The 27,849-nt window shown below is 40.0% G+C and overlaps 2 protein-coding genes and 1 long non-coding RNA gene across 8 annotated transcripts; 2 read left to right on the forward strand and 1 right to left on the reverse strand.

The window, feature by feature from the left end:
• Positions 1-887: 887 nt before the first annotated feature.
• Positions 888-10,395, reverse strand: wbp1 (WW domain binding protein 1). The gene is made up of 4 exons (XM_031729561.2): positions 10,153-10,395; positions 8,951-9,053; positions 7,696-7,863; positions 888-6,717 (listed from the first exon to the last, which is right to left on the reverse strand). Exons 1-4 carry the CDS (start codon positions 10,213-10,215, stop codon positions 6,197-6,199), a joined length of 855 nt encoding a protein of 284 aa, XP_031585421.1. The 5' UTR covers positions 10,216-10,395; the 3' UTR covers positions 888-6,196.
• Positions 10,396-12,133: 1,738 nt separating this feature from the next.
• LOC116312202 (ADP-ribosylation factor-like protein 3) lies at positions 12,134-15,810 on the forward strand. 3 transcript variants are annotated; one of them, XM_039614609.1, is made up of 6 exons: positions 12,134-12,238; positions 13,357-13,500; positions 13,636-13,728; positions 13,812-13,862; positions 14,077-14,262; positions 15,492-15,810. In XM_039614609.1, the coding sequence occupies exons 1-6, from the start codon at positions 12,236-12,238 to the stop codon at positions 15,540-15,542; spliced, it is 528 nt and encodes a 175-aa protein (XP_039470543.1). In that variant the 5' UTR covers positions 12,134-12,235; the 3' UTR covers positions 15,543-15,810. The 3 variants fall into 3 exon arrangements, with proteins under 3 accessions (XP_039470543.1, XP_031585422.1, XP_031585423.1); XM_031729562.2 differs by having other exon boundaries at positions 13,612-13,728; positions 15,492-15,808; XM_031729563.2 differs by having other exon boundaries at positions 13,612-13,722; positions 15,492-15,808.
• Positions 15,811-24,338: 8,528 nt separating this feature from the next.
• Positions 24,339-27,849, forward strand: LOC116312193. Of its 4 annotated transcripts, none has more exons than XR_004198863.2 (5): positions 24,339-24,553; positions 25,567-25,642; positions 25,833-25,980; positions 26,117-26,244; positions 27,764-27,849. It is a non-coding gene; the product is annotated as an uncharacterized LOC116312193 (long non-coding RNA). The 4 variants fall into 4 exon arrangements; XR_004198864.2 differs by having other exon boundaries at positions 26,120-26,244; XR_005613946.1 differs by having other exon boundaries at positions 26,120-26,244; positions 27,767-27,847.

Consider the following 27,849-nt stretch of genomic DNA (forward strand, 5'->3'; position numbering starts at 1 on the left):
TGACAGCTGGGATAGGCTGAAAAGGAGAAGCGGATGGATGTTCTAAATGATAGAACATCATAACATCAGTGGGGGGGTCTGACGCCTTAATGTGACTGGGGTTCATTGGCACATGTCGGGATGTCAATTTGGTTGCAAATTTGTGAACTGAATTCATTTCAATGAATCTGTTTCATTCTTGAACATACAATTCAGCATTTAGAAACGTTGTGAAACTTTAAAATGATCTTGAAGGTGTCGAAATGGAAATAAATGACTGAAGAAAAATGGCAGACAGAAGACGGACACCAGCACAGTTTATGCTGCAGACAGGCATGCAAGTGAGGACTTCAACATACCATTCAGGACACTAAGCAAATACAGCCAGAGGATCAGATAGGAAGAGCATACACACACTCACACCACCCTCATACAAATGATTTGGTTAAAATATGCATGAACTGTGTTGAATACTTGCCTGTTCTCTGGTTCTGGTATGAATGAAGTACGTAACTTTAGCATTTTCAGTGTGCCAACCCTGTGGTTGGGAACAGCTTGACTTTAATCATGATTACAATAATTTTAGCAATCGTGTGAACATGAGCTTTATATATCGTTTTAGGTGACATCTAAAGCTTTCAGTTGGTACTCGTTTGACCATTTTAACTTTAAAGAGTTACAAGTGTGCCAGCTAAACCCTGTTTTCCCAGTGTTTGAACAGCAGGCTCTGTTATTCTAACAGCTAAATGACATCCATCAGACTGAATGCCTGAGGCGCATTAACTCAACCATGTGGTCATCCTTCCAATCAATATGTGGGCACAAGAGGGGTGGGGAACCTTTTTTAGCCTCTGAGGTTTGATTGATCCTGAGGAAAACAGGATTCTACAAAAAGGACAAACTCAAAGTCGATCAGCAGAGCGCCAATGTTTGTTTTATTAAAAAAATAAAATACAAATGATGACCCAAAGAGTACACAGCAGACTTCTTACAAAACCAAAGCATTTTTTGTCTGTCAGTCAGTGCTTATTGTTTTTCTATTTTAGTTATTTTGGCTTTTTTCTTTTCTTTTTAAGTTATTAGGAAAACAATGTAGAAAGAGTCAAGTTGCTTTTTTTTTTAAATAGATGCCTTCCCTCTCAAAAGTGGATGTTTCCCATTTTGGCAAAAAAATAATAAAACAAAGAAAAATCACACAGCTCAAAGACATGTGCCTCCCATCTGTTTGGTATAATCTATGGTTGAGAAAAACAAATAGTACAGTTCACAGGTTTGATGGACACAATCACACTGAATTGTTTTCAGTACAGTGTTGAGGGCTCAGCAAAGTATTACTAATAATGGCTGGTCTGATCCAAGCTGACTGTGTTCCATGTTGAGGTCTTTCATGTGTATGATATAGATAAAAAACTGTGGTGCTGTATTAACTGAGGATTAAAGGCATGTTTACATATTTAGCCTGTAATTTCATGAAGATGGAAAACAAAAAGTTGAGGGACAGAAAAGTGTCAAACAGACCAAATAATAACAACAATAATAATAATAATAATATTATAATCGACTCTTTCAGCATACTCAACTAAACGTGTTTCATCTGTAAGTTTGTAGCAGAAGTGTTAGTGGTTGAAAAGCAGAGAGAAAAAGCCAAAAAATAAGAGGGGAAATGGTATATATATTTATATATATATATGTATTTTTTTAAAAACTAAAATGGCATTTTAACTCAAGCCCCTCAATAGACACTCCCCACATCACTGTAGTAGCATTACAAGTATTTTTTCTTTCTTTTTAAACAGTTTTTCTTAAACAAATAGATAAAACACAGACCAACCGAAGTAGATTACAGTATAGTGCAGTGTCACAAGTACTGAGAGTTATATTGCTTGTACTGGTGCCCACAAAGAAAACGACAGAGAGACTGTAAAACAGGGGCAGGGGGGGTCGCAGCATATAACAGTAAGTTCATGTTTTTGCATAGCCTAGATCAGTACGTTTCACAGAGATACGTGATGCAGAGACGACATATCAAGACAGTAATAAAAGCAAAACAGTTGCTTTGGCTTTATGAGACTCGCGGTTGAAAAAGGTGTCGATTTCAAACTGCTCGCTAGAGGTAACCCTGAGAGTACGAAACAGTGATGAGCCGTGAAGCGTGAGGACGGCGAAGGCTTTGGTACGTTTACTCTGTCGACAATCTGAGGAACGGTGCAGCTGAGAATAAAACGAGCAGCTACAGTGTTGGCTACACTTTCTGTTATCGAGACGCAGCCTGGTGGAGGGTGGTGGAGTTGCAGCCCATAAACGGCCGACGGAGCAGAACATGCCGCTGGTTTGGGGGAGCGGAGGAGTGTGAGTGTGTGTGTGTGTCTGAGTGTGTGTGTGTGTGTGTGTGGTGGGAGGGTGGGGATCGTGGGTTACGCTGCATCACGGATCTCTGTTGAGGTCGACAAAACAAGAAGGCAAAGTTAAAGCCTATAAAACAAACATACGTGGTCGTATACAATCAGCTATTAGATAAATACGAGCTCCACCGCAACATCACGAGACAGCCAAGTCCAAACGGTGATCACGTGACTCGCTTCTGACCGCGTTCAGATAGCGGACCTTGGCATTGGTGGCTTTTAAAGAACAGCGCAGAACAGGTGAATCGCTCGATGAAATGGGTGGACTTGACCGATATAGCCCTTACTCTCAGTAAACATGTGAAAACCAGCGAGGCGTAGCAGTTGTTTGGCAATGGGGGCAAACCACGGACCTCCAGTTCACTCCTGCACAGAAGAAACCCATATTCCCTTCTTCATTCCCTAACCCCACCACCCACCTGCCCTGCTCTATTATTACCCTAAATATGTATACAAATAAGAAAAGATCCACCTTAGCAACAAACAAAAAGAAACTCTTTCTGGAAAAACTCAGAAACTCAGTTTTTATCCTTCAAATGGAAAACAAGCCATAGAAAACACGAACAAGGACATTTTCTACTCTTCTCATGCTTTCAAATGAGTATATTTCACTAACTAAACCAACAGCCACCTCAAAGAGAGGAGAAAAAAACCTAAAACAGACTGAGCACAAACTACGTGGTCTGAACGTACTCCGTCAGTGCCACAGCTAACTACACACAGATTTTAACGTCACCACAACCGCCCCTCCGGTAACAACGCTGTACAGAACAGTTCAAATCTTGTGGCTTTTTAATGTTTATCAACCACATCCTTTTCTAAGACACAAGCACACTTTTCTCAGAAATGTATATTCTAGCTACAGCAACCATGCTTCAAACACAAATGTTACCATAGGAAAAAAAACCTGACTATGAATCTACTTTATAAGGCAGTATCACATCTGCTTCTGCACACAGAGGTTATAATTTATATTTAATTGTGCAGCTCCTTAATCAAGACATTTGCTCTGTAGAAATGCACCAAGGCAGCTCAAGGTGTGTTGGCAAACAAAATGTCTATTATCATTTATGCTAATGGGTGTGCAGCCATGCTCACAGTGTGACTGCCTCTCTGATAAGGTCGCTGTCGTGTTAGTATGGCTTCATGTTAAAGCACCGGCTCGACCGCACAGCACACGGACTGCGAACCTCTATTTAATCTTGTATAACGGCATCGCAGCAAGTTTAAAGACGCCTGTTTAAATGAATATGAAATTTCAGGCAGCTGTGCATTCACATATTTTCCTTCTGCTCTCACACGCCTGACGCAGTGGCCCACTTGTTTTCTTTTTTTGTAGCATGCACAGCCACAACCAGAACAGGCTGCTGCTAGGTGGGGGAAAAAACGAAACTGATTCATGAGCCACAGAGCTGCCTAAAATTACATATTTGTGCACAGAACTCAAGTGTCGTGTTCTGCTAACAGGGCCAACAATTTTCAGTTCAAATGTGTCCTTGTCAGAGTTCATTCAGCACTGAAAATAAAGAGGCACGCAAAGCTGCATAAATATAACCAGGAAGCTTGAAATGCTAGCCTTTTGTTCCCCACTTTGCCAGATGGAAATGTCTTCTAACTCTATGGTATTTAAAGGAAAAATTAAACACATGTGAAGATTGTGAAGCAACAGACAGACAAGAGAGTGCATGTGAACTATTGTTACCCTTGGTGAAATCATCTAGAACACAGAGTACTGCACCGAGACGTTTACTGGTGATAAAGGCCAAATGGAAGCAGGACTTGGTGAGTGCGCGTGTGAAGCAGACTGACTGACCTGAGTCTCTACACTGTGTCCGTTTGGACACGTGCTATCAGAGCAGAAAAAAGTTATTCACCGTTGTTCCAAAATAAACTCTTAATGAAATATTTGCTAACTTATCAGTTACTGCTCATCTTGCACAGACAAGAATTTCTAAATCTGACTACAACCGGTTTGACTGGCTATGTTCTAAACACAAACTGCACGGTGTGCGGCGCAAGCAGCATGCAGTCAGTCACAATAGATTTGGCTGCTGTGCCAACACCGAATTGACTGCAGAGGACAGCCTGCATCCATCTCAACCTGCTAATGCACCGGGCCCTCTGCTGCCAATGGAAAATACCACTGCAAATCCCCTCACACTGCCAAGAGTTACAGGGGCCAGATAGAGAGCCAAGGCAGCCTGAGCTAACAAGCTATCAGCACGGCATGGCTCACACGGTCAAAACAACACAAAAATATTAGATCCAGACAGCTAATGTTAAACCTCAGTCCCTTTCTTTTCCCCGACATCGGGGCTCAAACCTGTGCAGTCATTATTACTGCAACAAAATAATAAGCAAAGCAAGTAGCACAAGTACTAAAAAAATTCTAAAACGGTACTTTCGTCAGTCCCCTTATTCACAAGGGGGTCGCCACAGGCGGGTAGTTCCGCATGTTTGATTTGGCTGATGATTTCTTTCTTACACAACCCCAAAAGCGATCCACATCTCCTCCCAGGATACAAATGAGCTCATATATAAACACATAAACCATGCCTCATGCAAAACACCAGTGCTTTTAATAGTAACCTCACCTCAGTCTTTTCAACCAGGCAACACAGCACTTTGAAAGACAAACAGACACACATCTCAACGTTGCCCTACTGCACTGAAACACCCAAGCATTACAACCGCTACTACGACGCACTCCAGCAGCCCCTGTTTGGAGCTTTGTTGCAATTAAAAGTGACACCTGTGGCATTTACTGAAGCACAGCTGGGTACGAAATGAAAACCGCATTCTTTTATATCAACATCCAAACTACATACTGAGCATGGCAATACAGAGCCACCGCAAGGCTTTTTTATTAAGTAATAGGTTTGGTGGCATCACTACTATGGATTTAATGCAATCTACAACCAGAGTGAGATTACATGCACACAATCCATAAACCGCTGAAATGCTGAGTATCCCAAATGTCATGCTGACTGTTGGTGACATGGCCGAGGAGACTACACAAAGGGTGAGGAGAAAGTCGTCTAAAAAGGGGGGTCTCGTGTGCCATTCAGCATCCTAAGAATGAACTAAACTCTTTACTCTTTCCGTGAGTGTACGGCCTTCCTCGCTCGAGTCCCAAAGTCTTCACACCAGATGCTGGTTATCATGACCTCAGACGTGACATCACTACGCAGCTGTGCCTGGATTTCACAGCAGAGGCCGCAGTCTTGCACGCACAGAGCTTTGGGGAAAATTAAAAATAATCTCTTGTTGATTTCATCCAGTCTCATCCTACAGTTTCGAGATGTTTGCTGCTGCTTCCTCTGCTTAGTTGTTGCTGGGGGGGGCAGATACGAGAGGAATGCAGCTGACTGCGTTGATATGCTCCTGAATGATCGCCTCCACCGGAGATAAAATGTCAGACAGGAAGGATGGTTGGAGATGTTTTGACCAAGGCCTGAAATATGACAGCAGGGCTAAAGGAGAGTCACAATGACGTCAACTCTGGTTTCGATCACAATCAACTGCTGTCTTCTAACCATCCAATAGCTTTCTCATGGTTAGTACTAAATAAAAACACCTAATGGGGCTACAACACATGATTGCTTGCTCCCCAATTAGAAAAGCAAAGAAAAAAAAAAATTGTCCACACATTACAATAATTTTTCCTAATCAGGAGCTATTAAGGATTATTTATCATTATCATCATCACCTAGATGTCATGTCTAAGTTAGTTAGTTTAGAGAATTAAAACATAAGACTGTCTCCCTGTGGTGATGATGAAGCTGCACCGGTTGGCTGGTTAGTTACGCTGTGGATCACACCATGTGGTCTCCATTGCTGGTGCTAGTCTGGCTAGGCAGCTCTGAGGCGTGCTCCTTCTGTCTTAAGGTTTGCTGTTGGGGGGCGGAGCAGCAGTCCCTCCCGGCGACCTTACACATACGCTGCTCCTCTTCGCTTTCCTCCTCAAGCCCTGAGCCTTCGTCTACATCAAGCTGGCAAACGCACACCTCAATTCCTGAGTCGCCGGTCACGTGCCGACGCCGAGTCACAAGCTCCTCGTCCTCCTCTGCCGCCTCTACATTCTCCTCTGCCGCACACTGTACTTGGATTGGGAGCGACACCGCCTCCTGGTCTGATGACGAACCGGAGGCCTGACAGTCCACCCGTGGCTCAGCCTCGGTGAGGGGTTGCAGCACAGAAGAAGCGTCCGGCTGGTTCACTTGTGGAACGACTACAGGGGTACACTCAGGAGGGTTTTCAGAGTAAGGAGGAGGAGGTGTCGGAGGGTGGCCAACTACCTCTTCATAGTCAGGAAGCTTGCAGTCATTCCAAAATCCTGAAAGTCAGCAGATACAGAAGCTTCAGCTTTGAACGATCATTATAATCAACTAACTTCAACTTTAATGTGCTAACTGGTAATCATAAACTTGTCAGGAAACACTCGCTACAAAACCAAGTCTATTAAACTGTTGATTATACAGGAAAAAAGTTCACTCTCAGTCACTTTTGGGTCTAAACTAACAACCCTGAAGGCACACACTGGGATTCAAACTCTGACTCCTTTTAAAGGCTTTCAACTTATATAAATGTGCAGGATCCCAAATCTATGAATTTACACAGAAATAGTTTCTTATTGTGCCGACACCGATCTGAAGTGAAAACCAACTACACTACATGTTGCCAGGGTCCCTGTGCAAAGTGAGTCACTGTCTAAGTATGCACACAGTTAGAGTTGTGTTCACATTCTTGATATGAAGTCAAGCGTGTTTGGAGTGGGCTTCTGGTAAGTGTACACCTTATCCAGCTCCTATTTGTGATATCAGTGGACATATCATGTTCAAGCTGAGGTCCAGTGATCGCTGACATTAGAGCGGCATCTCTGCTGTGCTCTGCCAGCTTCAGACCATAACTATGTAATACACGCTTTGTATAACAAGATTACCACGATCACCTTCTCCACTTCTAAGATCATGACTGTGAGAAAAAGGCAGCTGCTTAATCTGTTAGGAGGAGGGGAGAACATGGAATATTATGTTTTAGGGATAAAGATTCCAAGATGTGCTGCTGTACCATGGACATATTACTGGACCTTTGTGGTAGAAAGCAGAGTTCAATGTACCAACCTATGAATACAGACAGGAGCTTTGAGCAGTGCCCACAGAAGCTGCAAATATGAAGCCTGTCAGATTTTCATGACTCTGAAAATGGCTAAATATCAGCTCAGGGATGAATTAGGGGTTAACAAACTACAACAGGTTGCAAAATAATAGAAACCTAGAGGACTATGTTCAGCACGAGGAGGAAAACTACTCACTTAAATTGAGAGGTGGAGGTGAAATAAAGGAGCTGGAGGCTCCTTGGTAGGCCATGAGGCTGATCTCACGCTGGCGCTGCTCCTGCTGAAGACGCATTTTAACCCTCCGGTGTCGATAGGCACAACAGCAGCTTAGCATGATGATTAAGGTCCATACCAACCAGAACCCTGTGAGAGGGGACAAACTCAAAAGTCACTCCTCCAATGAGGGGATGCGGGGCACACAGGAATAGCTCCCTTATAAGCCTTTTTGGGATTTTTTAAAGTTTTTTTTGTTTATTTTCCTGCAGTGTAGGACTTCAGAGGTGAAGGAAATAATTTTGCAACAGCTTCAAATACATGGTGGAAAATTCATCACTGCTGATGGTGGCGTCTAAGAAGACAAAACAGAGTTGACAAGAGTTCTCTTTTCTGAGTTTAACCAGTTAGCGCTGAGCTTTGCCTAGATGTTTTTAGGGAGCTACCCTAAAATTAGTACTTATAACACTTTTTCACTAGTATCTACTCAACTCTATTCAGTTTTTAGGGTTTTCACTAGGTGGTAGTAACTGGTATGAGCCTCTTTTTTAGCCAGGGTTCCGAGCAATCTGAATTGATCCAAATATAAGATGTCAACAGACTGCATGTCAGTTGGATAGTAAATGGCGTGACTCGATGAATCAAAACCGCCATTTTTGAAACCCAGCAACAAGGGAAATGGCTACACATAAACAAACACCGTGGTCCCAGAGTCTGAAAACCCAATCATAATGGAAAACGAACCAAACCGAGCAGAGTTGTGTCGTATCGAGCTGAGTAGGCAGGTACTAGCTATTTGTCTTCCTCAGTGGACCCAAAAGAGACCTTTCAGGTGAGGTTCCTGCTAGAAGAACAGGCACCAAAGCTGCAGTATGAAAAAAGTCACAGCCTGATTCTAAACATCTCCACATTTACGATATCAAGCACACCTAAAACATCCACAACAACTAAACATTGTCTTTCTGCACTTAAAATAAACCAGGACATTTTTTTCAGTCACAGGCTTATTTCACTTTTACTTCTCAGTTTACGTAGGTTCATTTGAATAATTCAACACTACATGAAAACTAAATACATTTAACAGTGAAAGTAAAGCCAACTCCAAAAGTTAAGCAGAGTCTGAAGAAATATACATACATATATCTATCTATCTATCTATAGATCTCACACATGGTGTGATGTATCTGAATTAGATGATGAAATGAATGAATAATCCGAAAATAGTAATAATACTTACACCAGAGTTCATAGTAGTAAGTGCAGCACTCTGTTTCACCACAGCAGTACCCCATCTCACAGCGGTACTGCTCATTGTTTACCCCAAAACAGAACTCCTTCCCCTTAAATACACAAAGGTAAACAAAGCAAAGGCTTCAGTCAACAATCAATTGCACAAGTTAACAAGAAAATGCACAGCAAACTCTTGAGCAAATGCCCTATTTCTAGGATTTCTGTTTAACCTGACTCACTCACATTTGTGTGCCAGTTTTCTGTCCTTCGTGTAACCTATATTTAGACATTTAAAAGTGCACTCCACTTAAATGCAACCCCCCCCCCCCCTTATTTTGGATGCCATTGTAAGAGCAGCAGATACAGTGGTAATAATAAAGTAATAACAATATACGTTATGTACTTATCATTTTCCTTTACGTTACAAAGTGTAACAACCAACTAAATTCAAAGCATTTAAGATAAGAAATAAGGAAAAGCTGAGGCTATAAAGACAACAACTGCTTATCATGAAGAAATATGATTGATAAGAGAAACCTTTACAAAAGCAATACAGCAAAATAATACAGATAACACCAGAAATGTAAAATAAACTCGGGGAAGGGCTGGTTGGTTTGTGACAGTAAGACGTCTGGCTACGTCTAATTTCGTTTTCACTTTCATGGTAAACTAATAAAATAATGGCATTGGGCTATCAAAAACTAGGCCGAAAAGCATTTCTTAACCAATATATTCACAGCAAATTGCTTAAAAGCTTTAAAAAGTTCAAATCGTTTCAGTTTGTTTGGTCGACATTTAACATAGCGACTCTGTAAGGGAAGCCAGGCACAAACTGCGGCTGGCTGGCTGCCCCGTCTGTGCTGCTAAAATCAACAACTATGAATAAATACGTCCATTTGCCGGGTATCAGTTAGCAGCGGCTAATGTTAATCTCTACAACCGCGACCCAAACTGTGAAACAGACAAAATTAAATATTTCTCTCAAGCTCCCCCAGCTTCACCACCCCTCAAAACAAATTTACTGTCGAAATTTTATCGAAAAACTTTTACTAACTGACGTCATCCCCGGCAATACAGTGCCGAGCCGTGCCCAGTTTCCTTTGTGGAGGAGACAAAAAGGCTCGACAGAAAGCGGCCTTCACCCAGCCCACGAGCAGCGGCCTCGCCTTGAAGCATCCGCCGACCCCGCGAGCTCGAGCGGAGGCTTACCTGCACAAGATAGGTCCCGGTGCAAAGAAGACCAACAATGGATCCCAGTGCTTTCTGTGCCATCTTTCTGGGTTGTCGGCCGTTGTCACGACGGGAATCATATAGCAGTCCGTCGAATTGACGACTTGTTGCGGTGACAGCAGTCGGCTGTAGCTAGTAACGGTTCAACCTCTCGGACATGTTTTTGTTGTTCTCAATCTGAGGTACAGCGCCGGTACTGAGGCGAAAAGGTGCGCAGGCTTGGACAGCAGGGGGCGCTGTGTGTGCGGAACAGAGCCCATCGCGGTGCAAGAGAAAGCATATGACTTCACAGAATGCAGGTTCAAGTTCATTGCGGAAAATGACTTCTTTCAAACAAACAGTAAAGTTTTGTTGATCAAATTTTATATATTATGAGTACTCTTCAGCCACAAGATAAGATCACTCCAAGCAGCGATAATCAACACTAACCATTCATTATTTATAAGCACTGGGATTTGAAACTTTTTCTTCAATCAACATTTTGAGGTCAAAAAAGTTTAATGCAAAGCTTAAAAAAACAAAGGGCAGAGAAATACCATGAATAAGCACCTATACATTTCATAAAAGACAACCTCCATACTTACCATGAAAGTAAACTTGTTAAGGACTTTGACTTGTTAAGGACTTTGACTTAAAAAAGTTTCCAAAAATGAACATTTAATAGATTTAATTCAGCGCTTTAAATCTTCCTACAAAAAGAAGATATAGATGCTGATATTCTATAGTTAATTATTTGTACCTGCTTGGTTTTTTTTTTTTTTCTTATTTGTTTTTATGGTGAACTGGTTTTGTGCTCCTGGAATGAAATTATGGTCCCTCCCCAAGGGATGAATAAAGTTCTATTCTGCTCTTTTTGTGACATTTGCCCAAAGACCTGATACCATTTATTTTAGTCTTATTTTGTAGCACTGACTTTAGTGAAAAAGACTATAGAGCATTTTTCCATATTAGGCTGATGAGATAAAATGTAAGTTCTCAAATTATTCAGTTTAATTTTATTTACATAATGCCAAATCACAACAACAGTCACCTCAAAGTGTTTTATACTGTAAGGTCAGAAGCCTACAATAATAGAGACAAAATCCCAACAGTCATACAACACCTTATGAGCATTTGGCGACAGTGGGAAGGAAAAACTCCCTTTTACCAGAAAGAAACCTCCAGCAGAACGAGGGCAGCCATCTGCCGCAACCTGTTGAGGGTAAGAGAAGGGATACAGGACAAAAGACATATAATAACTAATGATTGAATGTAGAATGGTGCATAAACTCATAGTGTGAAAATTAAAAGGTGAGTGAAGAAGAAAAAATCAGTGCTTTATGGGAAGCCCCCAGCAGCATACACTTATTGCAGCATAGGAGGATACAGGGTAACCTGATCCAGCCTTAACTGTATGCAAAAAGGCCGTTTTAAGCCCAATCGCCCAGTAGGGGTGTCGTCTGCCTCCTGAATCCAAACTGGGAACTGGTTCCACAAAAGAAATTACTGAAAACTAAAGCCAGAACTACAAGAAGTCACACTTTCTTATTTTTATTGAGAAAGTAGGACTTTATGTGGCCGCCAATTTTTCTCCCAGTCTTCATAACAAGAAGGCTTTAAAAACAGTGATTTTTTCTTTTACATTTAATGTGCCTGTAAAACTCACTCCTCGCCTTTTCCTCTATGTATCTGTTGCGATTTATTTAATTTGTATGTTATTTTTTTGTATTATAATCTTTGAACTCTCTAGTTTACAATTATCGCTAATAATAATAATAACGATAAAATAATGTTATTAAAATTTTATGAAAATTAGCTCAAAATCAGCCCTGAAGTGAATAAGAAAAAAGCAAATTAACTATTTATGTTCTTTTTATTTTCTAGAAAGATACTTTTATTTTTTAACCTGGCGCCACAGGAGCCCTCTTGCCCAGCGATCACGTTGTTTACGCTGACGTCACCGTTTCCGTGGCAACCGAGCCTGACAGCCGTTCTGCCAGGAGGCCAAAAAGCACGTGTGGTCAGAGAAGATGTTAATCCACTCACACACTGAGCGAGGGCCACAAAACCACCGGAGAAAAACATGGTGAGTTATAATGATTCACGGCCGCAGCAGTTTTTGTTTGCGTGGGGCAAAAGGATTTTATTTTGATTTTGTTTTATATTTATATCTCAAATTACTCTTGGCACCTGGTAAACATTGGTGACAATGGTCTAAAAACAGTTAAATGATGTGTCACCTTTAGCCAAATACTGAGGGCAGTGTATGTAATACTGGTCATTAAACTGTCCTTTTTATCCCTGAAACTTAATACCTGTTTTAATTTCAGTCGTTGATATAACTCAAACGCTTTGTTTGCCAGTGCCAGGATTAAACTATATTTATTTATTATATCTATTTATTTATATTTAGACTTGGACTTTCTTTTTCAACCCAGTTCATTTTTACCTATATATAACTATCACCTTAAGGTACTTATTGTAAGGCAAAGAGTTTAGACCAGGTATGGAGACATTTGTTGAAAGGTAAACAGAAAAACTTTTATAATTTTATATAAACTAAATTTATATAGAGAGTACTTTTCAAAATTTGAGCTAAAACAGACTTTATAGGGGGAGTAAAGCTGATGTAAAAGAGATGGAGAGGGAAATTTATGATAACACAAACATAAAATGCACAAATTACAAAAAAAGTAGTGGCTCTGAAGATGGATTTTAAAAGTGCTATGTGTATTGTTTTGTCTTTTCAGAGCAGATTTTGTATGCAGAGGGGTCACTGTCGCCTTAAAAGTAAATAGCATGAGCCAAAGCCTTTCCTTATTTCCCTCCTCTGGACAGAAGCCACTCACTAACTTACTAACCTCGGCTGGCTAAAGAGGTCTTTAGGGCTGGTACATTTATAGGTCACTGCAGCTAAATCCTCACACTCTAGATGATTCTAGCTGTTGGGTGAGAGTGTAACATGCTGTGTGTACTGTGTCATGTTCCTGTGACAGACTCTGCCAACAGGGTGGTGTACTATAACTGGTGCATGCTGAAAACGATGTGTTCCAGCAGCTTATTCAGGTTTTATCTGATAAGACTTAGGTCATGACTCTGGAAAAGCAAGAAAATGCTTGCAGGTTCCTCAGTGTTATGACATCTCGTAAGCTGCTGTTCCTTTAAGACTAATCAGCTCTAATATGTGCTCTGATCCTCCTGCAGGGCCTTTTGTCCATCCTTCGGCGGCTGAAGCAGTCTCCAGAGCAGGAAGTACGCTTGCTGCTGTTAGGGTTGGATAATGCCGGCAAGACCACTGTGTTAAAACAGCTGGCAGCCGAAGACGTCAGCCACATCACCCCCACACAAGTACACACATTCACACTCTCTCACATGCACAGAAATGTAGACTCCTGTCATTTTTAGAGCCTTTGAATTCACCTGCTGCAGATATTAAGCATCTGCGATACCTTTCTTAAGGGCTTTAACATCAAGAGCGTGCAGTCCACAGGCTTCAAGCTGAACGTTTGGGACATTGGAGGTCAGCGCAAGATCCGACCATACTGGAGGAATTATTTTGAGAACACAGATGTACTGGTATATACGTAGTCTTCATAATATCATATTTTATTTCTGTGTTCTGATCAGTTAGTTAATATCTACGACTGTATTGTTTGCAGATCTATGTGATTGACAGCTCAGACAGGAAACGATTTGAAGAAACAAGTCTGGTGAGCTCCATAAATACTTTTAGATTTTAAGGAGGTGCAGTAGTCATCTTCTGATAAGGTTGAAGGTTAGAAGGCATTTAGGAGCTGTTGGAATTAGAAGCTGATCAGGGATGATCGGCAGTATGATGTTGTGTTGCTTCTCAACACGTCTCAGTGGTTTTTTCTGTTGGCAAACACCATTAGCGCAAGTGTATGTGACTGCACTGTGTTACAGGAGCTAGCTGAGTTGCTGGAGGAGGAAAAGCTCGCCACGGTGCCGCTGCTAGTCTTCGCCAACAAGCAGGACCTGATGACAGCTGCTCCAGCATCAGAGCTGGCAGAAAGTCTCCGTCTGCACACAATACGGGATCGCATGTGGCAGGTGCAGGCGTGCTCGGCGCTCACTGCAGAGGGAATTCAGGTAAACACAGAAACGGACACAGTCTGCAAACGCAACATCGCACACACAGCAAGGGTTGGGATAGTTGCCTGCAGCCACTTTCGGAACTCAGGGAATGCTGGGATTGACCGATTTTGCTCACTGTTTATTTTACCTGTCCTGGTCTTAAAAAACAGGCTAGAGGGACTCTAGTTTTGTTTAAGTAAATCACGTTACGGTAAAATAGAATCATTTAACCTTGAGAAATTACCACGTTATGGTAAATTTCTAAACACAACCTATAATACCTCTAGATAGCAAAATAAAATCAGTACAGTTCAATGGAGTAAAATGACACAAAGGAAGCACAATAAAATAGAAATATGCAGAATAATTAATGAATACAAATCTAAATATAACACAATAAGAAGCTTGATGAGTAAAATCTAACAAATGAATCCAGTGATTGTGGTATGAAGTAGAAAAAACTTGGATATATATTCTGTTTTGTGGCAATGGAGCAGAAACAGATGTTCAAGGAGGTGTTCCACTGCAGAGGGTGGTCTCGATTATCCATGATGGATAACACCTCATCTCTTCCTCCCCAACATAGCCACAATCATTTGGAAGACTTCGGCATCAGCTAATGAAGGAATCCAAAGAGTGTGCTGAATTCAAACAGAGAAAAGAGGAAAAAGAAGCAGATTACTTAAGATCCATTATTCCTTTAATTACCATCATAAAACACATGCTTGTATAAGAAGATTTCCAATCTGGGTGGATCAGTTATGTCATCTTTCTAAAGACTAAAGAAGCTCAGCTGCTTTGTGTTATCGTGTGTATTAAAACAGTTTGCTACTGCCAGTCTGCATGTTTCACATCACTGCTTTGCCTCAATTTCATGGGTGGGACGGTGATGTGTGGAGCGTGGAGTTTGCATCTCCCTGTGCATATTCCTTACACCTAACACACACATGCTAGGCTAAGTATATTTTTTCCAAATTGCCCATCTGCAGTGAGTAAAGTAGATTGAGTGCTTAAAGTGTATAGGATAAAGTGCTGTGTGACTGCGTGCTTAAAAATATGACTTGTATTCTTATCAATTTTAATGGTGGTAAGTAATCAGTAGCACAAAAGTCCTTGTAAGAAATGATGTTAAATACATGAATAATAAATCATGAGTTGTCTGTTTTTAGGTCCACTTCATTTTCACTTCTCTAATTTTCCACGATTAAAAAAAAATCCTAATTCTGTTGTTCTGTTTTTTCCAGGATGGGATGACCTGGGTTTGCAGAAATATAAAGTTTCGGAAGAAGCCATGAAAAATTGCATCTTACACCTGGAATATCCAGTGTTTCATGTTCAGGACAAGGAGAAAACAATATGTGGTAATTCTTAAAGACACTTGTGTCTTTTTTTCCTTATGTGGCATCAAAATAATTAGTCACTGTCAGCACAGTTGTCCAACACAACCCTCAGCCCTGTATTACATATCTTAAAATGTATATACTGTAAATAGGCTGTTTTATTTAAACTGTACACACTTTGTTTTTATAATTAAACCATGTTAACTCAGTGTTCTGTAGACAATGAGTTTAAAAAAAAAATAAAATAAGCATTTGATGTTGTGCAGTGGATTCATGAAAAATGGAGGTTTTGTAAGGCTGTAAGACTCTTCAGTCGAAGCTAGAGGGCGATATGGTGCTAGTTTTGTGTATCAGAGCCTTATGCCAAATTATTACATCTCTTACTTTCTGTCAATGACAAAGCCAGGGGAAGGGCCTTGACGTTGGTGGTGCAGTGTGTGTGTGTTTGGGCAGGTGGGGGGTATAATAAGCTGTAAAGACTAAAGTTTTTCATTCATCCTGTCACATTCTAACACAACTCAAGCCACAGGCAAGAATAAGAAGCCAAAACATAAGTGAACTGGCCGGTTACTCAGGCACAGGCACCACAAAAATTAAACCTCTGCCCTGTGACACATCAGGCGCACACACAGTTAATTAATTTAATTATAAAGCCATTAAAAAGTATGCCAGTCATGCGACTACAAAGTCTTTAAAGATTCAGTAATCAAGACAGAGAGTCAGCCTGTTTGCACATAGCTGGCTAGAATCTGTCTGAATATTTTACTCGGCCCAAAAGCCAAATTTGTGCAGCGTATAACACAGTCATGTAACCTTCTACAGCAAAGGTAGCAGTATGAAATACCTGTTTAATAATAATGCTTAATGGCTTTGCAGCTGCTAATAATAGGCCAAAAGAATAGAATAGAATAATCCTTTAATTGTCCCACAAGGGGAAATTTGGGTGTAACAGCAGCAAGAAAGACACATATACAAACAAAAAGTACACAAGACACAGAACAGAAACATACACAATTTTTACATATTTACATATTTACCTTCAACAGAATGCGCTGATATAATTCTCCAAATGTGACTTGGTGCTCAAAGGTTAAGGCGATAAAAGCTCATGATGGGCACTGAGGAGATGTTGTTCAAAATGTGTGTGATGGCATTCATCAGGGACCTGTGTGTGAGTCTCTTCTGCGTCATGGTAACCATGTTTTTAACTGCAGCCTGGAAAATGATTACTCAGATGAGGCCAAGAGGGATAATTCCAGAAGTTTTCAGGGGGATGAAACTCCTGTTAGGCTCTTTTTGTCAGCTGGTAGTTAAAAAAAATGTCGTTGCACATTTTTATGATAGCTGATAGCTCACTTTGAAATGCACCATTTTTAATCTATTAATGAATTCTGTTTAACGTCATTTGACCATGATGCTAGGTGTGATTTTTATAATTGTTACCTTTGTTTTACCAGGAAGTCCCACTGAGATCACAATCTCTTTTAAAAGAGAAACCTGGCAAAGACAACACTCAGGACAAAGGTCAACAAAGTTCTCCTTTACTGGAGCTTATTATGCTTTTAAAGTCATCAATATTTAAAGAAAAAAAATCATTTTTCTGTGCTTTACTCATTTATTACAACTTCATAATTCAGATATTTCTAAAAATAAACCAATGACAGCAGGAATAGTGTGTGAAGTGTTTTGACAACTTTATTTTTTTGCATTAAGGTGGGCGTGCTATGACGTCTGCCTTTTGCAGGTGGTGGGCGGGGCTTCTGCTTCCCATGGTCTTGACCAGTGATGTTGCATCCTTTGCCATGGTTGATTTGTCGCTTACATAATTTTTTTCTTCATGCAATGTTCTACAATTTCAAAGTGCGCTTTAAATGTCTTGTTTTGTCACAGCGCTGCCGCGCTCAGGTACGGAAGCTCTACATCATGAGCAAAATGACCATAAAACACGCACACCTGTGTCTGCACACAGGAAACAGACCTCAACACATCTCTCTTGCATATGCAATAAACCATACAGAAACACCTTGGCCATTCAATTACTCAACTTCTCACCTTGTTCACCATGATTTACCACAAGGCAATTGCATTTTCTGTCTATTTTTCTTTTTTGTCTTCTGCAGCACATTTGCCACAAACCCCACTAATCTGAACTGGATGAGTGCTCCACTGTGGTCCTATAGGGCATTTACATACAAACCTTTTCTCGGACTAATAGCTCTCTCCAATACAATTTGCATTTATATAGCCCCCTTCATACCCAACATGATTTGGCACCTTTGCCCATGATAAAAATAAACCTCCTCCTTTGGCCTTGAGTTACTGCCCTGCTGCCGGTTGTGTGTGTGTGCACTTGTGTGTCCCTCAACATATACAGGGTTGGCTGATTTTAATATGCCAAAGCTGCTTGGTCGTCAGATGGAGACTGAAACAAGTGCAAAACCTTTAAAATGGACCTCATAATGATTTGGTCTCGTGCCCTGTGTGTGTTTTCTGCTATACAGTATGCATGAATTTTGTCGATACAGCAGTGTGGGGCACTAGAACACACTAGAAGACACGAGGTAAATATTAAACCACAACAGATCTTGCTGGACAAACTACAACAGAACACGTACAGTACTGACCCAGCCCTCGTTTATTTATCTTTTGCTTCCAAGAAGCCAGACTTGTCATTTTTAAAAAGTGGTATTTAGCAATAGTTTTCCAGGCTTTCTGAAGGTCCTTCAAATGTTTTCTTTGGACGTTGGCTGCATTTTCATTCATTTTCAATCTAGTCCTTGTTCTTGTTCATGTTGATGTTTTGGCCTTTGAACCAGTTGAAACTGCCTTGTGAACCATTCAAGCATAAAAAGTTACCTAACTAAAGGGAAGAACCAGTGCCCTGTCTACAAATAACAAGCATTTTATCAAAGAACCAATTTTAAATGTTGTATGTTGTATAGAGCACTTTGAGTACTCCGGGAGAGTAGAAAAGCGCTATATAAGAATCAGTCCATTTAAATTGTGTCTTTAGGCACTTGCCTATCACAAAAGCACTTTTCACCCTCAACCTATCAAAACGACAAAGATAAAACTGTTTATCAGAAATAAAACTGTAGTTTTACACCAACAAAGTGACTCCCAAAGAGCTGGTAGCTGAAAACTTGGAAACTGGACAAGTGGAGGACAGAAGAAAAAGTGGCATGCCTGAAAAAACTACTACTGATGGATCGTATCTGAAAGTCATCTCTTTAATTAATAGGAAAATATCCAATTGATTCACCCAGCTTCTCAGAAATAATGCTGTTGTGATCCTGTACGAAAGAAGTGAGAAGAGAGGCACAAAAGTGAGTCGCTACAGAAATCTGTAAAGCAAGGTGCAGGCTATGTCATGGTTTGAGGCTACATTTCAGCTAATTGTGCTAGAGATCTTGTCGAATTGATGGAATTACAACCACAAGAAAGTACCATCAGATTTTCATCATGCCACACCATCTGGAAAGCATCAGACAGTGGCTCAATTTTTTACCATGACAATGATCCTAAACACACTGCCAGTGCCACAGAAGTGGATAGAAAAACACACAGTGGATCATTATCAGTCATGGACTGGCCTCATCAGAGCCCGGACTACAACATTATTGAAGCAGTCTGGGATCATGTTGACAGAGAACAGAACAAATGCATTGATTATCATCTAAAGAAATTATGAGAAAGGTCAGTATGTGTTGAAGATGAAAGATGCTTGTAATAAAATATTGATTTTTCTTTCAGTTTTCAGGTTTCAATAAATTGCTTCACATATTTCTCATTTCCTAGTAAAATATAAAGAAACAAGAGGGGGCTCAATACTTTATTTTCAGTTAAAAGTTGCTTTCAGTTTCCTGAAATAAATCTATAAACACTAAAATCAAAAACAATGGAAAAACAAGTTGAAAGTCTAACATGTTAGATGATAAAAGACCTCCTTTCTCTCTGCACTGTTTAATCATTAACAATTCTTCCAAGTGATAATCATTCACCCTGTAAAACATATACCCAATTATACATATAAGGAATCGGACAAATATTTCCCAATTTATCTACAAGTTGTCTCAAAATCAGATGGCAAAGGCTGTGGAGTAGCTTTAAATCCCCAAAATTAATAAAACAGAATTTAGCGAATAGGTAATTGGACTGGAGTGACCAGTCTTCGTTACCTCCGGCTCTATCATCAGTGAGGTGAGAGGCAGTCAGGCCTGCAAAAGGACATAAATCACAGGACTTTCCCAGCTTTTCAAGCCGGGACTCCAAGCCTCCCACACAGGGGAAATGAAGGGCAGAGGGTCTAACTGACTCACAGGGCCTGTGAAACAAGGAGAGAGCTTCTGTGACTTAATTAAACTGTTGTTTACCTGGCAACTCATACCTTTTTTTTATTCAAAGATATTGGGTCCATACAAGAGAGTGACATTCAGAATGGGACTTCCTCTGAACTTATTTAAACCATTCATATTTATTTTTTATCTCCATCCTTTGAGTTCTCCAACGGTACTACACTGCTAAAATAGTGATAACTTGCAGTGGTTCAGTCAGTCAGTAGCCATACATTAGAAATACCACAAAGGCCTGCTTTTTCAGAAATTAATGAGCCAATCATAAACTTTTCTGCACCTTCTAGACTTTGGGGTAAGATCATTGTTGCTGTGGCACTAAAGCACAGGTAATCTATGCACTGGTTGTGTACCATATATACACAAAGTGGTCCAAAAAAAGTGAATCTTTTTGCATACATAGTATTAAGACTATAGTATTAAGGCCTTTGAACAGAGCGAGATGTAGTTGTATAACAATCAGTAAAATGTAGTAAAAGGCAAGAAAAAAACAATTCTAGAAATAATGAGTCCGTAATAAAGAGGTGAACATCTGGTTTTGTTTCCTCACATATCTGGCTTTGGGCTTTGCACCATTACAGAAAAATACAAACAAATGAACTGCCATGCAACTAATAAACTGCCAAACAGTGAGGTTCATCAGTGAGTTGGTGTCCTAATCTCAACCATTCTTTATTATCTATATATTGATAATATATCATAATGTGTTAACTGCTTAAATAATATTGTGCAAGAAAACATCCTGCTGCATGTGTTCCTGTTCAACTCAATAAAACAGGGTTAAACTCATATAGACTGGTCCCTCAGGCGAGCCTTTACTCTGATAGCAACACTCCATACTTTTCCAGGATTTAATTTTAAACTAAATTGGAGCCTCTCGTAGTCTTTTTTTCTTCTCCTCTTCAAATAAAACTCCCATGCAAGCAGCTATAACCGCTATGAATCTGGCACATCCCTCTAGTGGCAATTACTGTGAATAGTTTGTTTGGCCAGCGCGGCGTCCATCCTGCCTCATTCCCAGGCCAATCCTTTATGATTAAGCAGATAAGTGGTGGTACTGGATGATAAAGCAAACAACAAATGCCCACATTCCTCTCATAGCTCCTTTGATGTGTGTGTGCCTCTGCAGGGCTCCTACCTCTCCGAGTCCCCTTTGCTATAATCAAACTGCAGAGTCATAAACAGCGAAGGATGAGGTCTATAAAAATCGTGAGTCTCTATCAGCCAGGGGGACAGAAGTTCACACCTCAGAGCGGGTCAGTTTCAAAGCTTGGGAGGGGGGTCAGCTCGGGGGTCAGCCTGGGAGGGGGTCCAGGGCTCTGTTTGATGCACCTGAGACAGAAAGCAGAGAGGGAGAGATTGTGTCAGGATGAACTAAGAAGTTGTGTAGTAATACAGTGGGTGCTATCAGAAACTTTTGTTGGGCTCCTGGTCCAGATCATGCTTTCTGGGCCCGGTGCTTTCATGAACATGTGGCATTTCTTCTGGAAACACTGCTTGGGGGGAAAAAGAAATACAAGCATTTTTTTAGTTATTATTTTTTTACGGCAGTAAAGTCACAAAAAACCACAACAAAGTGACTTTAAGGAGGCGACACTGTATGATTCCGGGAGCTTAAAGAGCTTTTCACACTTTAAGGAATAATTAGATAAACAGATCTTTATTTGTTTTAATTCACTTTCACAGGAAATCACTGAAACCGGAAACCAGCCTAGTCCGATAGATAATAACATGGGTAAACTGAAGAGCGTGAATCAATAACCCGCTGACCGGTCTCATTCTCGTCAGTAGTTTGAGGTCAAAGGTTATACTCTTGACCCCTCGCTGACCCTTGCACTGGGAGGAAATAACACTTTCCCTCATCCTCCCCTGATTAACTGATTGCCCTTATCATTTAACGGATCTGGTCCAATTTTCTCTCCGTGTCGTTGCCCTCCCTCCTCCCCTCGCACGCTGTCTTGTCCCTCCCCGGCGTTCATAATTTGACTTTTTATCGCCTCCTGCTGAAAGGGAGACCCAGCTCCATCCGTCATTACAGCACACGCTGACAGCTCCTCACACATGCCTGGATTTTTACATTTGACTCAATCCAGGGGCTTACTTTACTGTAACCGATTCAATATTTCTCAAATGAGCCGGCCGATCTGTATACACGCCACAGTGGATGGGATGATCTATGGCATCGCTTTAATAGATTTCCCAGGCCTCATAGCCAGGCTAGTTTAGGGGAAAAAGCCATAATCTGTGCAATAAAAACATAATTATTCATGTGAATTGCTTGATAATTTATGTTACTCGCGTGTTCCCAGACATTAAACTAAAATGTGTGTGTGTGTTTGTGTGCACACACTCATAATTGTCACTGTCTCTAATTTCTAATCCACTAACTAGTTTCATGAAGTGATTAAAACTTTTGAAGTGTATGCGTATGTATAAAACAGTATGTTATGAAATTTGCTATGAAATTTCAGTTTATTTTATTTGGATAGCCCAATATCACATTAAGGACTATACATGTAGAGTTCAAAGGGCTTCACAGGCACAAAAATATATCAGGAACTGAAGTCCCAGCAACCCATCAGACATATATAAATACACATGCACCCCTAAACACACACTGATATAGTAATAATACAATTACAACAAAGAGAAATATAAATCTTAAAAGTAAGATATGCATATGGTCTTATCTGCCAGATTACTTAATGTGGCTGAACTTAGATGGTATGGCTGTATAGTGGTATTATTATAATTATTAAGCCTAAACTCTCGTTAAATGTCAGATTAAAAAGGTATGTCGTTAACAAGTTCTTGAAATTATCTGTAAAGTTTGCCTCCCTAATTTTTCAAGGAATGTTGTTCCAGAGATGTTGTTTCCACAGACTAGGAAAGTGGCATCCCCAATTTTTTGATAGCTAACAATTTCACAGTGGAGGATCTAAGATAGCAAGTCAGGACATAGAGTCACAGACATTCAGAGATATTAGAAGGTTCAAGACCATTAAGGATTTTATATGCAGTATAAATAAGAGTATTTTTAAAATCAGTTCTGTATGATACTGGAGGCGAGTATAGCTCTGCTAAAACTGGACTAATGTGTTCTCTGTTATTTAGTAATTTAGCAGTTTTTGGGGGGGGAAGTCCAGCAAAAAGAGTTTTGCAGAGCCCTGATGAGTCAGGAAGGGTCTTAGCAATTTTTCTGAGATGTAAGAAGGATGCCATTGTGATATTTGGGATTTAAAGAGACAATCAGAATATAAAATAACCCTAAGACTTTTAACTTGTGGTTTTACCCTGTAAGGTCATGTTCCTAACTTATGAGTTTTAAAACATTTGCTGTCATTTATTGTTAATGTCTGTTAAATATGGAGCTAGAGTTCAGTGCACCATTGTCCTGTGACTCTGCAGAAACATAGCTGTGCATCATCTGTGTTAATCTGGTAACAAATGTCATGCTGGCTGATAAGATTGCCAAGTGTCAGAATGTTTAAGGACAAAAGTAAGGGACCCAGATAGCTTCCCTGGGGAACTCCACAGGAAAAATTATGAGTGCTTGATACCTGATCTCCACAGGCAACATTTCCTGTCTGTGATATATGATCTAAACTATTTAGGAACTTTAGAATTCAACAGCTATCAGAAAAGCCAACCCACTGCTTGAGACGGAAATTAGAGAGTTTATGATCAATTGTGTCAAAAGCTGCATTTGAGTTGAATAAAGTAAGGATTGCAACCTTATTAGAATTGAAAGCCGGTCCTAAAAAAGGTTTGACATTAGTCTGTATTCTGTATTTAAGTGTCCAGGTTTGGCTTCTTTAAAAGAGATTTAGCTATGGTCTTTTAAAAGGAGAGGGAAAAGTAACCTTGTGCAATCAAATGAAGGGGTAAGCATCACGAAACAAATATGTTTTTGAGGACTAAGAAATAAGTACAGCAGTGGAAAAGTCCTTTCTAAATGTACGCTTTTGTCATTCTTTAGGAAATTTGTTAGCGGTATTCACATAATCATTAAGTTAGGCTAACAATGAGCTAACTGCTATTATTTGGTCAGCAAGTCTAAAGGGTTTTTGGCTAAATTTGACATAAAATTATGATATTTTAAGTATTTCTATTCCAATTCAATTTTTTAATTCTAATTCAAGTAAGTTTTCATTTTTGGCGTTTATAAACAGTAAAAGTTACATCTGGCATTTAACTGGTACTGACTAAATACAAAGACACGGCTAATTTCATTATAGACTAATATCTTTCTTTGCTTACATGAAATAACTTGACTTAGTTATAAATCATGTGCATTTTACTACCTGTTATTACGTTATAGCTAATTGTTGATGAACAGTTTACTCATTGTTTTTGAATGACTTTGGAAGGCCAACGATCCAGTAACAGCAAAGGAAACAAATATATTATTCCACCAGTAGGAGGAAACAGTGCCCTTAACTAGTCTGCTGGGTTTGAGCATGTAATAGCTACTTCAAGTAGTTGGCTACCTTGTCAAGTGTCATAGCGAAAGACATGTTGACGGTCATTGTAGGATCATTAGGTCAGAGAGACAGAGTAACTGGATTCTGAACATGTGGAGGAGGAACAATTTATTTTTTGAGGACCAATAAGGTAAATTATAAAACTAGCAATAAGTTGTTGTTTTTTTCTCACAGCGGATGACATTTTTTCTTAAAGTTAGCTTGCTAACGCTAATGGCTGTTACAGGGATAATATTATACCGGCTGATATGGTAAAGACTAGCTATCTTTACTGTTGTCTCTTCAGTGCCCAAAAACCAGTTTTTACTGCTCCCGTATAAAGTGAAAAGTCAACAAATTTGAACTGTAGCTTTGCTGAAGTTTACACTGTGAATGCAGTTTGGTCCTCCTGGTGTCTGCAGCAGAGAAATAATTGCAAATAAAGGCAGAGCTAGCTCTAAATGAAATTTGGTTATTGTAGCAACTTTGGCTGATTAATTGAAGGACATATTTGACATTAAGGTGTGAAGCTTGATTTAAAATAGAATTCTATAGTTTAATTTACATGGCTGATAAGTCACTTCCTTATTATTATATTCAACTTGCACAGAACAATTCAGCTTAAATGCTCTTGTCAAATATGTAAAGGCATAAAAAGATGTAGTCACATCTTTTGTTTTTCTTTGTTTTTATTTCTATGTAGATGTATTGACCCAAGTATTGTACAGTATCTATAAATTAAAATTTCCATGTGTACAAGGAGGAACTAACTCGTGTAAAGATTGTGTTATCATAAATCTGTGGGTTTCAAAAATGGAAAATAAATAAATAAATTCATTTTGGTACTCATGTCTGTGGGGCTAAGAAGAGACAGATGTAGTTCAATAATATTTCACTGAATTGAGGACAACACCTTATTTTAAATAAATATAACAAAAGCTTCCTAAAAAGTGTTACACCAAATCATCCTCCTTCTTCTCTCTATCTCACATAAAAGCTCTCTGGCTAACATTACAAGATATATAAAAGTAGGAGAGTGAAGGTTAAAAAAATATTTTGATTTTTAAGTCATATAAACTCACTTTGACCACAGTTTTCAGTTAGTGGATTATTAACGTTTCTTAGTCTTGTACTTGATTTGTGGTTTGTTGTTTTACAAACCAGATGTGACAGCAGTGTGCACCCATTTACTGCAAGGCCTCCCTGGTGATGATCCGTCCTACTAATGTCTACAACACTGGTAAGTTTTTATTAAAGGAGGGCACAGAGCTGTGTGGAAATGTGCTTTACGTTTAAGGACATCAACAAAGCATTAGATGATGAAATTAATGCAGATTATTTATTATGTACACATAAGTTCGGAATAAAGATGGACATCAGCTGTATACCAACTTTTACACATCTTTTGTTTCTTTCATTTTTTTGTAAAGCACTTCAGGATTTCCAACAGGAGGAGAGACACCAGCACAAAGAGGAGCTGGGAAAGCGCTGATTCACAGCTGACCTCGTTCATAGAGAGAAGAGTGATGTAACCTATCTCAGTTACTGGACACAGCTTGATTTATAACAACTGAAATGGTAAAGTAGTACTAAATCACAGCATTTTCCTGGCTCCTAATTTTTCTTTTTAACTTTTTTATATTTCTTTCAAGCTAATAATTGATCATGCCTAACTGTGTCTGCCTGTCATGACGTTCTTGTATTTGCTTTTAAGCAGGTTTGTGACAGTGATGACACCTGGGCACAAGTACTGTTGGAGTGCTGGCTTTCATCGATTAAGCTGTTCCTTTCTGTCCCATCGCCACTTTAATCCAGTGTCTGCTGACGTTATTATCAAGGGAGGTATTTTACCTTAACTTACCTCAAGCTGTTTGGGCTCCTTTATACCTGATCTACCTTGAAAAACACCTTCAGCGTCATTCAGAGACTCATTCAGACTTAAATCTAATCTCCAAACTTTTATAAATCAAACCTTTTAGAGTTATGTGTAACTGAAAAAAAGTCTGGAACAGCACACGTGAAACTAAAGTGTGCTTTGTGACTTTTTAAAATATGTAAACAATTATACCTCTTGTGGGCTAAACCTGTTTTCAGTACCTTGCGCCTCATGTATAAATTATGTTACCCAAAAATCTTTTGAAAGCAATCCGTTTGCATGCTTTTTCTAAGATTAGCATGTTGGAATTTACATTGCAAAATCTAGGTTATTACTGATGCACAAACGATCCCCCCAGTAGGAACGCAAACGTTAGCTATAGCTAAGCTGAAATTTAGCAGCAGCCGGTGCAGCCGGTGCTCGATTAAATTTGGCAAAGCGAGAACAAATGGCTTCGTGTAGCATTTTCAAAGATACCTTATCTTTAAATAAGGTATCTTTCCGAAGCGCCTATTATAAAAACATTTCGGAAGAGCGCCTAAGGAGAGGTGTGTATTTGTGCTCAGAAGTCTCCTCTGTGTGACAGAGTGAGAGTGAGAGAGAGTGTGTGCCGGAGAGAGGGGAAAGGGAAATATTGTTTGTGTTTTTATTCTGTTTATATCTCGCTGTATTTTTATGTCCTACACTCAAGCTTTGCAAGCAGCAGAGAGGGTGGAAAAAAAAAACGAGGGAGAGAAAGAGAGTATTCTCAATTTCCTTCTAAAAAGAAAATTCATTTGCAGTTGCTAATGTAATGTCATCGTTGTGTTTACTGAGCGTGGATGATGTATAGGGGATGTTGCATTGAGTGAGACTGCTTAATGATGCATAGAATTAAGTCTGTGGCTTTCAGCTGAGCTCCCCTCTCTCTCTCTCTCTTCCCCTCATACACTCCTCTCCCTCTTCCTCCCTCCCCTTCTCTCTCACACACTCACTGACTCCCTGCTTCCTCTTTCCTTCCCTTCCTCTCACCTCTCTTTTCGTTTAATCCCCACCCCCCCTCCTCCTTCTCCTCCTCCTCCTCACCACACCAGCCTCTCTCTTTCCCTCTCACGCAGGCTGTCTTGGACTGTTGGCCACACGTTGCTCTGTGTACTGTTGCCTAACTCCATCAATCACCGCGAAGGGAGAGGAAGAGAGCGTGTGGAGGGAGGGCGATAAAAAGAATAAAAATAAGATATGGCTGGGGAAAAAAAAATGAGCGAGATGAAAACAGACATTGTACAGGAACAGCTTTGGGAAGCTGGAGGGGAAGTGAGTAAACGAGTGGGAAGAACACCTCGATACATTTAATGATCCACCGAGAGCGCCGACAGTCCAAATAACTGCTTGAAAACTGCGAGAATATATGGATGTAATTGTGTTATTTCTGGCTCTCGCTATGATGATCCTCTGCTGGGATCTGAGGCAATAAAGAAAATGATGATTATGATGATCTCATTTCAGCAGTTATGTTATTACCTGAGCCAGATGACTACCTGAGTGGGAAGGCCTGCCGCTGTGGAGGAGTGCAAGAAACAGGAATAAAGACA

The sequence above is a fragment of the Oreochromis aureus genome, linkage group 7 (genome assembly GCF_013358895.1).
Source record: "Oreochromis aureus strain Israel breed Guangdong linkage group 7, ZZ_aureus, whole genome shotgun sequence".
Taxonomy (NCBI): domain Eukaryota; kingdom Metazoa; phylum Chordata; class Actinopteri; order Cichliformes; family Cichlidae; genus Oreochromis; species Oreochromis aureus.